This window comes from Typopeltis vanoorti, chromosome 3 (assembly GCF_054136105.1).
Source record: "Typopeltis vanoorti isolate ZY-2024b chromosome 3, IOZ_Tvanoo_1.0, whole genome shotgun sequence".
NCBI classification, from domain to species: Eukaryota; Metazoa; Arthropoda; class Arachnida; order Uropygi; family Thelyphonidae; genus Typopeltis; species Typopeltis vanoorti.
The window spans coordinates 137,493,367-137,511,073 of NC_143551.1; the positions used below are offsets into that span (position 1 = coordinate 137,493,367).

A 17,707-nucleotide genomic window follows, 5' to 3' on the forward strand; every position below is an offset into this window, starting at 1 on the left:
TTGGAATATAGAGTGTGGAAAATAAGATATACTAGAAATAGATAGATGGCAGCAGCCGATAGTTAAGGCAGTTGACCATTCACGAATATTAGGTAAAGAAATTAAAGACAAAGCAGGGTATTAGAAAGACAATGTCTTTCATTGCCATTCCTAAAAAATGCAATGCATTTTCTAGAAATGGCATTTTCCAAATCTCTTTATTCTAAAAGAGAGGTTGATTGTTATATCATGTACAGAGGTTTAAAACAATATGGCGAGATAAAGTACATATGCCAGTCATATGGATGAGGTCTGCATCAGTGCTTTGCTGTGAAGGTCAAACATTGAGCAAGTCAATATTACAGAGTTATTACTTAAACTGGTATCAGTCTTCAGAATTTTATTTTCATAATGGGAAGAGAAAAAAAAAATCAGCAAGGTGGCTAAGAGAAAGACAGTAATCTTAATTAAAATTCCCAAGACACGATTCTGTACTAAGTAAAATTATACTTTCCACAGAGATGTTTCAGTTGCAAAAATGAATAATTTTTACAAAATTAATTTCTCATTGTTGCATTTTATTTATGCTTCCTATTATTTTGCTTACCATTTACTAAAACTCTAATTAGTGGTATCTCTATTAATACAGAAATGCAACAAACCATAGTAATTAAAAACAATAAATCAATGGCCATATAAAAATACTTAACATTTTTTTTTTTTCAATTAAAAAAAACTTTTATAAGTATGAATATATTTTTATACATATTTCCAGTAATTAGCACTTGTAAAATAGGCCATCTTTAATAACAAGATAAAAAAGAAATGCTAAGAATTACTTACAATTATATCCTCAGCAAGGAGATTGTCACTGAAGGAACTGTCATCAAAATCAACTGAATAATATGGCTGAGAAGTTTTGTTTGTAACTTTACATCTATAATACCTGCCATTTTTATTCTTTGCTATAACTAAAGATCCAATAGCCACTTCTGAGAGCTTTCTTTTTTGAATCTATTAAAAAAAATCATGTATTTCTGAATAAGATTATTATACATTATGTAGAAAATATAATGCATGCAAGCATCTTCAACCTCTAATACTAAATACATGGTAATGCATAGTATTATATAAATTTATTGACATTTGCTCACTATTTAAAACATCTGAAGATTTCTTTATGATTAGACATGTTGATCTATTTAGTCCCAAGCTAATTTTCAATCAACAGCTAATAATCAAAATCTTACAAAAATTCATGCATACCACAATATACATGCACCTTCTTGCTCCCTCCTCATCTGGAAGCAAGTTGAAATTTTTGTGTTTAATCAGTAAAAATTTAATTTTCGATTCATATTAATTAAGTAATCAGCAGCCATTACAAAACAAAAAAGAGCTTTCATAAAAGTGGAATGTTGCATATATGTGAAACATCAGATAAGTCACAATTACTGCTCCCCTTTTATTATAAGTTTCTCAGGAGTCCTTTCATCACAGATACTGCTTTCCTATATCCTCAAAAAACTCAAGCTAGTGCTCATATGCCATCATTTTTTTAAAATGTAACTTGCACACATGGAGTTGTAAACGTATAGTCAATTAGTGCAATGGGTGGATTAAGGATTGTTTTTTCTACTTTTTTTGTATTAATTTTTTATATATATATACATATATATATATATATATATTTGTATTTTGTATTAATTTTTTTTATATAGTCCAGATATGCTGCCTGAGAGACCGAACACAGAACTTTTCCAAGCCACTTCAGACTAATAAGCAGAATGGTAGGCTCACACTAAGTGATGAAATTCATTTGGCACCAAAAGACAACCATGCCCATGGCAGGATGCAAAACCACAGCTTGTTGGTTAAGGAAATGGATACAATTACCATTTGGCCAAGCAGGCCAGCAATATACTACAAAAAAAGATTTCTCCACATTAACAAATGTTTTTGCAAGTGCAATGAACAGCAATTCAGGTAAGTTCAAAATATAATTTCTAAATTACAAAAAACTTCAATGTCTCGTTTCTATGTATGAATGAAAGTAGTAGATAAAAAGCTGTGGAAGCACAGCTACTAGTCTAGTTTAACAATAAAATTACTTTTTCCTGATGTATTACCAAGTCTTTTTTTTTTTCCCAACTCTTTATTTTAACAGCAATTTAGCTCATTAATGGATGAAAACCTATATAAATACAAGACTTAAGATAAAAGACAGCATAAAACTGCTGACATTTGTTTTTGATGAACACTAAGTGCTTTGGAAATACTGAAGACAAAAGCCTTTTCCCATAACATGAAGATTGGTTGGATAGTTGATTATGGGATTTATTGGTGCAAAGACTGCAGAGGTCATACTTTGCGAAATCAAAGGGTTACAGCAGCACTCAAGGAAATAATAAACAGTAAATTTTAAAAAATAAGTTAAGCAAACCAATATCTACAAATAGAAGATTTAATCATGTGTTTGTATAAATTAATTTTTTTTAAAAAAATAAAAAAAACTTAATGCAATTTGTCTGAGGCTGATAAGATCTGCATGAGGGTATATGACTTAGCCATATTAGTGAATAATTCATTCCTATCTTGAGTGAAGTGCTGACACTCCACTAATGAATAGTGAGATGAATAGTGAGACAACACGTTACATTGTTTACATACAGGTGGGTCATCGGCCATTAGCACAACTTCCTCTCTTCTGTTTCTACACAAGGGCTTAATCTCATGCAATATTGGTCAGTGCTTCCTGCCATGATGACTTCTATCTGATGATTAAATCTGATCTTATGAACTGTCTGTAGTTTGTATACAGGAATGACAAATAGTATTTAGAAAATGATCAACTAATCTGGTAGCTACAGTCTTATTTCACTTAATTCCAATGTAGTTAGGAATCCAGCACTGCTGAATATCAAAATTAAGGACCTTCAATTTGCACAGGAGACAAGATGATCTGTATAGAACTCAATGAGAGTTCTCTTTACAAAAAATAAGAATGTCATTTTTTGTCAAGTGTAATTTAATTTTACTTGAATGTTAAATGATTTGCACTTCTGTCTGTCAATGAAACATCATTTCCCAATGCTCTTTAAGCAAATTACTCTCTACAAAATACTTTTCTAGTAACCAAGAAACAGCTAAATTTTTGGTACTTGAAGAGATATAATTACTGTCATCTTTTTCATCATTCACTTATTAGGAATATCTGGTAGTGCCAGTTTTTTTTTTTTAACTGGCACTACCAGATGTATCATCAAAAACTTGGCTCATTGAAGTGGCTCTGTAATATTTAATTAATGTTACATACATGCCATTTTCAGTGGTGGGTTTCAAAAGTAGAAATATAAACCTCATTTGTTTATAAATAGTTTCTAAATACAATTATGTAATGAAATGACATTAATAAAATTGTGTAATTGCAAATATATAGAAATTTTTCTTTGGTGACACTAACCTTTTTCTTATTGCCACTATGCCTTGGACAGGTTATGTAACAAAGAAGAGGCCAATCACATGACTCAAAAACAAGACCTGCAGCCTGAGCACAGGTGACGTGAAATGAAATGCAACATCTACCAGAAGTACACTGCAGACAAGCACCCTGAATCTTTCCATATCGGCACATCATTTTATAGCAAAAGTAACATTTCTGAAAGCAAAATTAATGGGTTATTAATTTTTTGATAGACTGGCATGATAAACAAGTAGTTTTGTAAATGTTGAAAACTATATTATAATTATTCCAAACCAAAAATTCCAAATATTTTATAGAGAGAGAGAGATAGAGAGAAAATACTAACAATGAATTTGAAAAAAAAAAAAAATAATAAAAACAGATGGTAATTTTCAGCTCTTTTTTTTGGGTATAAACAGATAAAGGCAAAACCTGCAGTTCCTGTCTTTATCTGTTTGGGGGGGAGGGGGAGAAAATAGATTGTCCTAAGAAATAGAACTACATGAGATGGATGAAAGAAAATTAGTTTTGTAAGGATGTGGGAGTGAAAAGGTCAGTTGTCTAGGAAGCAAATTTCTTAAATAAGAACAGCTTAATAAAGACTGGTCAATAAGATGCCATATTTTTCGGACCATAAGACGCACCTTTTTACATAGAAAAATCAACTGAAAATTGGGGTTTGTTTTATGGTCCGAAGGTAATATTAAAATATGAATCTTTACACTGTACCGAAGTTGTTAGCGAAGTTCAATTACTGGCTCAATATGTTAATAAAATTAGTAAGTACGCCACTGAAGGTAGGTACCTAAGTTATCTCGCTGCATGTGGGTGAATCGCCAATTTAGAGTGTCAATAGTCATTAGTGTGTAAACATATGCACTTTTGTACGGTTCATTTGAATTATTTTTTATAAGTCGTTAAAATTTTTATCTTAAAATTAGAAAAAATGAGTGTAAAACAAAAAAAGACTCATATAACGTGAGTTATAAATTAAATGTGATAAATTATGCAAAACAATATGGAAACAGAGCAGCAGAAAGACATTTTGGTCCACCACCAACAGAAAAAATGGTTCGTGAGTGGAGAAAACAAGAGAAACAATTAAAACTGCTATGTAAACACAACAAAACATTCTGTTTGCACCTAGAAAAATGGCCAGAATTAGAAGTACAAATGAAAAATTGGGTAACAAATCATCGGAACATGGGAATATCTGTTTCTACGAAAATGATAATTGTACATGTTTTCAGTCATAAAATGTTACAAAATATAAGACTTATTATTAAATTGACCATATATTTAAAACGTACTTCTGTTCGTACAAATTGCCTACCGGTTTCGCTAGAAACTGACCAGCTTTCTCAAGGCTTGCACAGTACAAAAAATGGTAAATGCAAAAATTTTTAAGAATACAAAGAACCGTTAGTACCTGTACTTTTTTGTACTGTGCAAGCCTTGAGAAAGCTAGTCAGTTTCTAGCGAAACCGGTAGGCAATTTGTACGAACAGAAGTACATTTTAAATATATGATCAATTTAATAATAAGTCTTATATTTTGAAAATGATAATTTTTGAAGCGAAACGATGGGCAACTGCTAATGGAATTTTAGATTTTACCAAATCACTGTCTTGGTGCTTTAGATTTATGAAAAGACACAGGTTATGCATGTGTACAAAAACCACTCTAGCCCAAAAAATGCCAGCTGACTATGAAGCTAAAATTATAGAATTCCATAGATTTGTCATATCAGCGAGAAGGAAATTTAACTTTGAGCTTAATCAAATTGTGAACATGGATGAAGTGCCTCTAACTTTTGATGTTTCTTCAAATCGGACAGTAGATTCAAAAGGCACCAAATCAATAGTGATCAAAACAACAGGTCACGAAAAAACTCACTACACCGTAGTTTTAGCTTGTTGCACGAATGGAACAAAACTACCTGCCATGTTAATCTCCAAGAGAAAAATGTTACCGAGAGATGAAATTCCTCATGGCATTATTATCCACGTTCAAGATAAAGGCATAGATATAAAAGATATGGGCAAAACATCCAGGTGCGTTGTTTAAAAAGCTGCGATGTTAGTGTTGGATCAATTCAGAGTGCATAAAATAGAATCAACCAAGAAGCTTCTAAAAGAAATGAATACAGAATTAGCTGTCATTCCTGGAGGCCTTACAAGTCAATTACAACCCTTCGATAGATCTATTAATAAACCATTCAAAAATTATATGCGGGAAGAGTGGAACAAATGGATGGCAAAGCCAAATCACGATGCTACAGCAACAGGACGTATGAAACAGCCAACAATTTCAGAAGTATGTACCTGGGTGAAAAATTCATGGGAAGCTGTGAAAGAAGAGATGATTATAAAGTCATTTAAGAAATGCAGGTTAAGTAATGCCATGGATGTTATCAAAGATGATGCAGTTTTTGAAGGGAGTGGCAACAATAGTTCAGACGAAAGTAATACGAATGGTGACATTAACGAGACGAGTGATAGTACCGAGAGTGAAGATGAACTGAATATTGCTAATACAAATGATTGTAACAATAAATAAAAATTAAGTAAGAATTTGTAAATATCTTTATATAATAAAATTTTTTTTTTTTCTAAAAATCGTCTAATAAATTTGGGGCACGTCTTATCGTCCTAAAAATACGCCATATTAAAAAAAATCATTCACCATCATCAAATTCCTAATACATATCTTCAAAGGGTGTTCAGAATATTATTATAGTACTACATGAAAAAGTTACATCATTACTAACTTTCCGATCAACAATTTTCCTCCAAATCAATCTGTCATATCTTATTTTTCAGTGTTCTAAGGCACGTCTTACTGTATCCATCCACCTAGATCAGTGGTCGCCAAAGGGGTTGATATGACATTGTTATGGGTGGACAGAAAAATATAAGACATCATTGTATGAGTAATATTTAATTCGGTTAACTTGGATTACCTCTATGACAAAAGACATGGAGGTAATGACAACGCAATTAAGAGTGAATCGTGGGATCAGTACCTCCATCTTACAGGTCCATGAATAGGACCTGTAAGATGGAGTAAGGTCATGAAAATAGTTACTGAGGCCAATCAAGTAGGCCAAAAATGACGTATTTACCAATAAAGGATGTTGGTGGTTCCTGCCGGCTGGCGCAGTGGGAGATTGCAACACGTGAGTGGTTCTTATTTACTGATACTTACAAGTATTCGATCCCAGTCTCATTTTTGCGCATCGACATACAAGTGAGCATTAATGTTCTAAAATTCATCAACATACATATTATAATTCAATCGTTATTCATTCACGAACTAAACTTCTCTATGTTGAAGAGTTGAGCAGCGCTGGTAGTAATACCAGTAGTTTATTAATATCACTAGTAATACCAGTGATATTACTAGTGATAGTAATAGTAGTAGTATTAGTAATATAATAATATATACTATATTATACATACAATAAACACTGCAACTATAAAATAAAAATCTAAAAACTCAATAAGTGTCTTTTTTTGCTTGTCCTATTATAATTACATAATAGTAAAATATAGGGGATCGATAAAAAGTCAAGAAATGCTTGAAGGGGTTGACAGGCAAATGACTTTGGCGACCCCTGACTTAGATCGTGGTCTGAATATTTTTACTGTCATCCTGGTATAGAAGACTCATTTTGCTAACTTTTCCTTTTCCATTCTGTTTAAGTGACCATACTATCTGAGATTAGCTCTGCTAACACATTCCTGAATGCTAACAATGTCAAGTTTTTTACTGATATAATAATTTTTAATATGATACTGCCACTGATGCCACCTGTTCACTAATATTTCTCAGAACTCTCATATCAGAGGTCTCCAGTGTTTGACCAAGTGTTTCATTTTTAACCCAGCTCTCAGATCCGTGAGTTTAAACTGGATTGAATTGGTTTAGTGTTTTGACTAATTTCTCTCTTATTGCATATAAATTTAGTTGGATGACATCATATCAACCGGATTTGTTAATTCTTTTGTCTATTTCCATATCTAATTTAACATCTTCACAAAAAATTGTGCCTAAACAATTTCACCATTCAGGATGCAGTTGATATTTTCATTTTCTTTGTCATTTTATTACTGATTTTCATACCAAATTTATTATAAAGTTATTCAACTTATAGGTATTATTTCTGGTAAAATTCCCATGTTACTCTTCTATGGAGTAACATGGGAATTTTACCAGAATTTTTTAAATATATTTATTTTTCCATAATCTCCGAGAGTTGAAAGCTCTGTAACATAAAAATTAGGTCATGACTTTGACCAACAGGAAATAACACAGATACACAAAATACAGAGACACCAAGCCAGCATGACATAGCCTCCACTTCTCCCACGAACTCTGAAGACGATGCACTGTCGAAACGGCTCACACCCCATTACTACCACCACTAATCTTATCCCATCATATCCTTCCCCTTCCCCAAAAAATTTCTATTTTCACCCCTCCAAAGTATCCTTCGCCCACCTTTAATAATAATAATAATAATAATAATAAAACAGGTTTTTCAAAAAGCTCACATACGCCTTGATTCATCAATAATTCTCCCACATTTCTCTATTCCCCCCCCCACAATCATACTTCCTTCAACAGCAGTATATCGCCACACACACACCGGGATGCCACTGAATAAGAAGACAGCCAACAACATCCTAAAAAGATTATCCGAATTTTTCCTCCTATATATTCTTCATATATCTCTGTCTATATAAAATATCAGTAATGCCCTAAAATTTGAATAAAAAGCCAATTATAAAAGGGACACTCCTAAACAAAAATAGGCTAAATAGCCTTAAAAATAATTATTCAATTTAGTTATTTAAAATCTCCAAATTTGATATCAGACTTAATACCACTTTCCTTCATAATGTGATCCATATAGATCAGTGTTTCTTAATCTGTGGTCTGCGATGATGGGACAGGTGGTCCGCAGGCAGACTTAAATTAAAATTGAATAAGTAAAAATTATTGAAATCAAATGGAGTCTTAAAAAAACCAACAAATAGGGTCAGAATTTTCAAAGATGGAAAGCAAAAAAACTATATTGTTTTTCACTTCACCCCTCTTTTATTATTCGTCATTCTGCCGCTAAATTTGTAGCTGCAGAATGACGAATAATAAAAGAGGGGTAAAGTGAAAAACAATATAGTTTTATTGCTTCCGCCTTCCCTTGCTGTTTTGTCAGATTTGAAGTGAACATGTGTTATCCACATTTCAACCAATTGCTTGTTGTATATTGATTTTTATTATTGAAGGTTTCCTTCAACCAAGGCTCAGTATATCTTCAGAAGTGCTAAGTGATACTTGAACAAAGTGTGTCGTGAGTTAACCCTAGTATTTATATATTTATATATTTTTCGGAAACGTTTTTTTTAATAATGGAAAAGTGGCTTAGAACTAGGACTTTGAAAAGAAGAGCAAATGAAATAAGTAATGCTAACCCTAATTGTAATACATATGTTGTAACGGCGAGTAAATCTGATACTATTAAAGTAGAAGAAACAAGCAGTTCAAAGAAAAAATACAGTAGGAAATATGACAGTTGATATTCGGGTTTATTTGGTGTGGAGATGAAAGTGAACAGAAACCTCAATGTGTTTTGTGTTATGAAGTGTTGTCGAATGAGTGCATGAAACCTGCAAAACTCTGATGACATTTAGAAACTAAACATTATGATGTGAAAAATAAGCCAATTGAATTTAATGTCCCTAAGTGATGCTTAGGGACATTAAATCACGGGAATTCAGCCATGGGTTCCATTAATAGCAAAGCACTGGAAGCATCCTATCTCTTAAGTTTGTGCATAGCGAAAACAAGGAAACCTCATTCTATCGGGGAAAATTTACTACTTTCAGCTATAAAAGCTGTGGTAAAAACTATGTTTTGCAACAAGTTACTAAAAGATGTTGATTTGATTCCTCTTTCAAATGACCCTGTCAGTCGCAGAATTAATGATATGGCAGGTGACATAGAATCTCAGTTAATCGAAAGAGTTAAGAACCTTATTATGTGTTATAAATAGATGAGACTACTGATGTTACACATGATGCGCAGTTAATATGCTACGTAAGATATGCGCATGATAACAACATTCATGATAATATTCTGTTTTGTAGAACTTTGTCATCCTGAACAACTGGAGAAGAAATATTTCACACTCTCAATAATTACATAATACACAAAGGGATCCAGCGGGAAAAATGTATAGGCTTCTGTTCGGATGGAGCTCGCGCTCGTACAGGCAGGCATAGTGGAGTTGTTTCTAAGATCAAAGTAGCAGCTCCGGATGTGAATTGGGTGCATTGTTTCATACATAGGGAAGCGTTAGCCTCCAAAGGAATGCCACCAGAATTTAAAACTGTGCTATACAATGCTGTCAAGCTAGTTAATTTTATTAAAGCTCGACCATTAAATCACAGGTTATTTTCAGTACTCTGCGATGAAATGGGCAGTGAATATACACAACTTTTGCTTCATTCTGAAATTCACTGGCTTTCCAGGGGCAAAGTACTAACAAGATTATTTCAATTAAGGCACGAAGTTTTATTATTTGTAAATGAACGTAATTCTGATTTTGCATCACTCCTTGTTGATGAAGCATGGTTATCAACACTATCCTATCTTTCAGACATTTTTCTGAAATTAAGTGAACTAAATCACTCCCAGCAGGAAAAATTTTTAACTGTTCTTGATGCCTACGACAAAATAAAGGCATTCGAGTAAAAACTGGTTTTATGGATTAATTATCTAAAAGACAGACAATTTGCACCTTTTCCAACATGGAATCCTTTTTAGTGGAAAATAATATTTTTGTTCATTCTGAGTTTGTGGAAAGGGTTTATGACCATATCAAAAATCTGAAACGGAATTTTGAAAAATATTTTCCGAATAACTTTTATAAGAAATTTCTGTGGCTTCGCGATCGATTTCAGGCTTGCAGTCACGAGAACAACCTTTCATTATAGAAAAAGGAACAGTTAATTGAGTTTTCAAGTGACAGTGAACTTAAAATCGTCCTGCACTTTTCTACAACCTATCTTTGTGAGAAAGTATTTTCATTGCTCCTTCAAATAAAAACAAAATACAGAAATCGTCTTAGTGTGTGTGTGCCGATCTTCGACTGAAGTTGGCCAATATTGAGCTAGATATCCAGCAACTCTGCAAGGGCTGAGAAGCTCAACCATCTCATTAAAAGTAAGTACTAACATGATTATATCATTTTATTTATTTATTTAATAAAAATCAAAACTTTGTCCAATGATGATACACTTTTAATCGTTTACTTCCAATTTAATTAATTATGTTTCCATATGTATTGAAAACATCTTTTAGATTTATTATGTTATAAATGGCACAGTTTTTCCGAAATGTTGGTAATTCCTACATAGGTTTTTTTAAAAAAAATTACAAAAAAGTTAAAACGACGCATAGGGAAATAAATTAAAAATGCTATGTTTATTTTTTAAGTAAAACTTTAATTCCGACATTCTAAAATGTTATTTTTCTTGCTTTTCTGTTCGCAAAATCGTCGATCACATTGTCAAAGTTCATTTCATCACTCAGTTGCTGTTTTATAGACAGTAAGGCAAGCTTTCATAAACGCCAAAAAAGGTGCAGCCAGGGATGGACCCCCCCACCCCCACCCAGCTACGCCTCAGTAACTTAGTGGTCCACAGAATTGTTTTAGGCATTTTACTGGTCCTTGGGCTTAGAAAGGTTGAGAGATGCTGATATAGATGATAAATAACAATGGAGATAAGATACACTCTTTCCTCACACCTGATTTAACATCAAACCATCTTCCTGTACATCCTTCAACTGTAACTACTGACATAAAACTTACATATAGACTAAGTACTGCTTGATATAATGTTCCATTTACACCATAAAACTGTAGTGTTTTGAACATGTTTTCTCTTGGTATCTTCTCATGTACCTTTTCCTGATATACAAAACTTAAATATAGATCCATGTTATATTTTCATTTCTCAGCTATTTGTCTTAAAGTAAAAATCTGATCCTGCAAACCTCGATTTGGCCTGAACCAAGCTTGTTCTTCTCCAAGCCTCCCTTCCACAATTTTTCTTAGTTGTTTCTCAAATATACTTGCATAAATATTAACAGGAACACTCAGTAGGAAAATACCTCTGTAATTCTCACATTCAGTTTTATTTCCCTTTTTATAGATGGGTATTATGACAGATCTGCTCCTATCATCTGAAATCCGACCCTCTGTTCAGCCCTTCTGAATTATGCAATGAAGCTACTTAAAACTTTTATACCTACATAGTTCAGCATTTCTGATGAAATTTGTCTGCTTCAGCTGCTTTTCCACATTTCAGGTTTTTGAGGACTTTTTCTACTTCAAGTATGTATTTTTGACTGTATTCCTGTTGGGAGTTTTCTACGACAATGCTGACAGCGCTTGTTTCATTTGCCACAAAGTCCTTTATTATGTTACGCATAATAGAGTTCTTAAATGGGCGGAGGACTTGGTGACACGCCATTTGTGATTGCAGCTGTGGCCACCATGATTCTACCACACTAAATATATATAAACACTGTATTATATATATACATACAGTCATACCCCGAAGTTACGCGGTAGGTGGGACCAACAAAAAGCGTGCAAGTCGAATTCGCATAACTCTGGGTATAATTTTGCATGTAATTTATATATATAAACATACAAAATATTAGTTAATTGGGACCAAAGGTTTACAAAAATACCTATTTTTTAAAGAAAAAAAAAAAAAATCAGCTAACGCCTTTTTATTCCCGTATATGGGAGTAGGCGAGGCCATTTAGCCCTATCTAACTTTTGGAGACTGAGTGGGCAGTTCAATCTCCACTGGTACCCAATCAGAGACAGATGGCCCAAGGCTTTTAAATTTTTTAAAGAAATATAATCATAATTATAGTTTTTCGGAGATAAAAAAAAGAAAGTTATTTCGATGTCGATGGTTTCATAAAATCTAATAGATTCGCCTGATGGCATAATGTCTTTTTCTTTCATGCAAAATTACTTCATAGCAAGCTAATGACTTTTTTATTCCTTGCCTTGTGGCTACAATTCATTCCTTGTTAGAATCTATGTCCTCCAAAATCTGTAAACCTTTCTTTTATGATTGTTCTTACTGTGGATTCTTGTAGATCAAACTTCTTTGCTAGCTCACAAATTTTCATTCTGCCTTCAAAATCCTTAATAATGTTGAGTTTTGTTTCCAAAGTCAATGTTTTTCTTTTCTTGCTAGCTGTAGAAGAATCGGACTTGCTTCTTTCGAACAACATTATTTTTTATGTGATAAAATTTTTATCAAGAACATAACATTAAACAATCACAAGGTTTGTAGACTATAAAAATCGTGTATGAATGGAGACCGTGCGAAACACGTCAGTGCTTGTTTACAGCATGTGAGACACTGGCGAATGCGGCCGGTGCCGGAAAGATATGACAAGTGGTGAGGCATGAAGCGGGATGGGAATACGTACATATAAGAAACCACGTAACTCCGGATTCGCGTAAGTCGGGGTGTGACTATGTACATATATACACATAAATATAAATGCTACATTCAACTACACTAAATAGCGAAAATTTACCTTCTCTTCCACCGCAGATGATGCCAACTGTGACCTCGCCTTCTTGGTAACCCAAAAATAACAATATATAAAACAACAAAACTCCAAAAGCAGAACCACTAAGAACACTTGTGTTACTGAGAAAAAAATGTGGCACAATTCACAAAAGTCACACTATACACCATTTAAAAAAACACTTTTTTTCTACCACAGCTCAAGATGAATTAAAAGTTTTCAGCAATACCTTCTTGAAAAATGGCTACAGCCAAAATACTATCAACAAAATTCTTCACAAGACCTCACTTAAAAAAACAACAACTAGATTACGATAAAACTGTAATCATTCCATAATTTAAAGGGACATCAGATGAAATAAACAGAATACTACAAAAATACAACCTTAACACCACCTTTAAACCTCCTGCAAAATTAAAGATCTTATTCAATTCATCCAAGGATCCACTTCCTCTGCTGGCCCACCCTGGAGTATACTGTATGTATTCAATGCATCTATATAGGTGAAACAGGACGCACAATTCCTATCTGAAAAAAGGAACGTAAATGGTACATTAAATTTAATAATTATGGTAAATCCAGCCTTTTTGATCTTGCCCTGAATACTCTACATAGAATTGACTGGAAAGGCACCTGTTTTTTAAACCACACCAAAATGTGGTATGAACATGAATTTAAGGAGGTCTGTGAAATTCTTATCAATCACCTTAATCATAACAATAATGATGGTCTAAAAATCCCAAGAATATGGAAGGCACATATTCTACCCATATAACCTTTTCATCCAAAAGTTAATTATAAATAGGAGTGTAAATAATCTAGGATCTTAACTCTAATATAACAACTGTCATGCTAAATTAGGACACGACTTTTGCCTGCAATAAAACTATCTATATGAATTGTTCTCTAATGTTATAAATAGAATATAGATTTGATGTAGTTTTTTTCCCCACTAGAGGTCAGGCCAGTAGAATAACAGATGATCAAATTATTGTCTCCTTGGCATACCGTTTGAAATGTAATATAGGTTGTCTCTGTATATACGTGTATACTCCAGATGATGACCTTAATACGAAGGTTGAAATGTCGGGAAATTAAAGTAATTATTTCTAACATGGTTGTAGTCTCCATAATTTGTCTGAAACGAATGCTGATCACCGTATGATACTAACAGAAAGGATATTAAACTCTACTTTCTCCATTTCAGCTCATGAGATATAAACATTTTTTACACTCCATTTGTTAACGCAAGGATGTACACTCACCCCACGTAATATGTAATTTTATGCGTACAGGAAAACTCTGCTTAAAGCAAAATTCGATATGCACGATAATCAGTTAGCACGATTAAGTGAAATGATACTATTTCAAATTTATGTGAGTGAGTAATCAGTTAGCGCGATTTTTTATGTTATGCAAAATTTTTTGTTGTCAATCTGCAGCGAGCAGAAAAGCTGGAAGTCATTAAGAGACATGAAAGCGGTGCTAGTAATACAATAATTGTGGGTGACCTGGGAAACAGCAAGTCTACAGTTTGGACTATATTAAATAAGAGCAAAGAATACAAAGAACAAAGAAAAGTTTCTTTGTATTCTACTGCTTCTTGAAGCATGCAGATCACCTGAAATAGAAGCCATTTAATGACTGAGGTGGAGCATCTTCTGTCACTCTGGATTGAGGATTGTGACCAAAAAAGAAAGAATATCACTTAGTATTCTCATAACAATAAATAGCTGAAAGATTCTGAAAATACATTAAGGATATTATTTAAGCTTTGTTCATTAAAAAAAAAAAAAAAACATACTGCAAGAAACCACATTTCTACTGATATAAAGTTTTATTGACCCTATAAAGTTCAGTCATTAAATCACCAAATATGTATGATGCTAACAGAAACTTATGCAGAATGATACATACATAATACTTAAACATGTGGAAAGACTTATGCATTCGTTGTACATGCTGATTGAGTTTTGACGGTATAGATGCAAACACAGATTGATAAGAAAATAACTATTTATTGACTTAATTGGTAATATTTTGCTGGTATTCTATCTAGCAAAATATTACTGCACAAACAAAGTTTGTTACAGTAGAAGACAACCACAATCTGGACTAGTATGAGCAATTGTAATGTGCAACACAAAGACTAAAGTCCTAATTAGGCACCATCTATCTAAGTTGGTAAAAAAAAAAAAAAGAGAGAACGAGAGAGAAAGCAGGTAGTAATTTGGTCTTAGGATGACCGTCTCCCAAATCTCTGGTAGATTTATAGAGCTATACTTGTTGAAGTTTGGAGTATGTTTCAAGGCTTCTGGTTGATTCCAGGAACAACCTCTCTGACCTGTAAAAGCTTATGTGCATCACATTTGTTTTTTTCCAATCGATCGTGTGTGCAGGGGTATCCAAAGCATGGTCTGCTAGACTTGACTTACCATAGCGAAAGTGCTGGATATATTTTTTGTGTTCACTGAGGCAGATGTCCACAGTTCTTCCTGTCTGTCCATAGTAGACTCGATGACATGAACAGGGTACTTCATAGATTCCTGAATCTGTCCTTAGGTGAATGGATGAGAGTTGCCAATTTCACATAAGGTTTAAATACGGTGCATAGTTTGTGTTTGTTAAGCACTCAAGATATCTTTTCAGATGTGCCTTTAATGTATGGGATGGTGACAGTTTTTTGTGGTCTTCTGTGGTAGACATTGGAAGGGGGGGATTTCTGGGGAGCATTTAGTATTTTATCTATCTTATGGGGATTATAACCATTGGTCAAGAAGGTGTGACGTAGATGAGAAAGTTCAGCAGTGAGAGCAATGTCATCGGAACAAATTGCTCTAGCTCTGTGGGTTAGTGTTTTTAGAATATCATATTATTGAGATGGGTGATGGTGTGATTGTTTGTGTAAATATCTCCCTGTATGTGTGGGTTTTCTATAAACCAAGAATGATAAAGAACCTTCTGGATTCAGTGATTAGTGTGTCCAGGAAGGGCAGACAGTCACTGGCTTCTAATTCCATTGTGAAGCGGATTTTTGGATGCTGACTATTTAAATGCACTAAAAATGTATTCAATGTGTCTGGGCCATGTGGCCAAATAGCAAACACATCATCAACATAGTGTAGCCAGAGAGACTACATTTGAGAGTGGCTGTATTGATAGCTATGTAAAATATATGTAGATGTTCTATGTAAAAGTTGGCTAAGGGGATCCCATAGCTGTCCCATCTAATTGTTTGTATATTTTCCCATTCCATGTAAAATAACCTGCCTGTACTGTGAATTTAAATAGTTGAAATATATCAGGTGGAAATTGGGAATTCAGTAAATTAAGGGGTTCAGTTAATGATACATTTGTGAATAGTGAGGTGATATCAAAATTCACCATTAAGTCTGAACTTTTTAATAAGGTATGGTTTTCTAAAATACTTTTTAAGTGGGTAGAATTTTTAACAAAAGAGGGAGAATTGTTTGTGAAAGTGGATAGTAGTTTGGCTAAATGTTTAGCAAGTTTATATGTACGAATGTTTATACTATCTACAATAGGGCATAAAGGTGTACCTCGTTTGTGAATTTTTGGAGCTCCATATATCCTGGATGTTTTAATGTAGAAGGGCTTGAGTTTGTTGACAGTTTCTTTTGGCCAGGACTGTGGACATCTGCCTAAGTGAACACAAAAAATATATCTGGCATTTCTGCTATGGCAAGTCGGGTCTAGCACCATGCTTTGGATATCCCTGCACACAAGATCAATTGAAAAAAAAAAAAACAAAAGTGATGCACAGAACCTTTTACAAGTCAGAGAGCTGGTTCCTGGAATCAACAGAAGCCTTGAAACATACTCCAAACCTCAACAAATATGGCTGTAATAAATCTACCAAAAATTTGGGAGGCAGTCATCCTGCTTTCTCACTCGTTCTTTTTTTTTTTTCCCAACTTAGATGGCCTAATTAGAACTTTAGTCTTCGTGTTACATGCCACAATGTAACACGAAGACTAAATACTAGTCCCATACTAGTATTTAGTCTTCGCTCATACTAGTCCCACTGTTATACGGGATTGTGGTTTTCTCGCTATGTAACAAACTTTGTTTGCGTGCTCTGAAGATGCTGGATAGAATACCAGCAAAATATTAGCAATTAAGTCAATAAATAGTTATTTTCTTATCAATCTATGTTCGCATCTATACCATTAAAACTCAGTCAACATAGGTAATACTTACAGTGCAAATGAACAGTGAGAATCAAAAGATGCACAATGTGATGGTTTGATGTTAAATAACTACTTTGACAAATGTGGAATAAAAACCTCTGATAAAAAGACCAAAAGTAAGAAAATAAGCACAGGAAACAGAAAACATCAACTGTATTCAACTGTCGATCGCAGAGCGATTTTTGGTCGATCTCTTATGTATTCCTCCTTCCTTACAAATTTAATTAAAACTGAAAAAATAACATTTTATTTATCATTATTTTGTATTATTTTTAAATCACTTTAAGTGAATTGCTATTGTTTATTTATTTTTCGTTAAAATTGTGAAATCAGTAATTTTCTTATAAGTCCGGGTAAATGAATTAATTTGGATCAGTGGAAGTCAAACAGCGAGCTGAATGAATACGATTATAAGCAAAGT

General features: G+C 33.4%; 1 protein-coding gene across 4 annotated transcripts in view; it reads right to left on the reverse strand.

Annotated features, from left to right (window-relative positions):
• Nucleotides 1–17,707, reverse strand: part of LOC150108594 (lysine-specific demethylase 4C-like) — a 366,824-nt gene that overhangs the window by 62,152 nt on the left and 286,965 nt on the right. For all 4 annotated transcript variants that reach the window (XM_090390884.1, XM_090390883.1, XM_090390881.1 and 1 more), the window contains exons 15-16: nucleotides 3,443–3,637; nucleotides 823–993 (exon numbers count right to left, since the gene is read on the reverse strand). In XM_090390884.1, coding sequence (XP_090247010.1) covers nucleotides 823–993; nucleotides 3,443–3,637 — 366 coding nt within the window. The remainder of the gene's footprint in view (nucleotides 1–822; nucleotides 994–3,442; nucleotides 3,638–17,707) is intronic.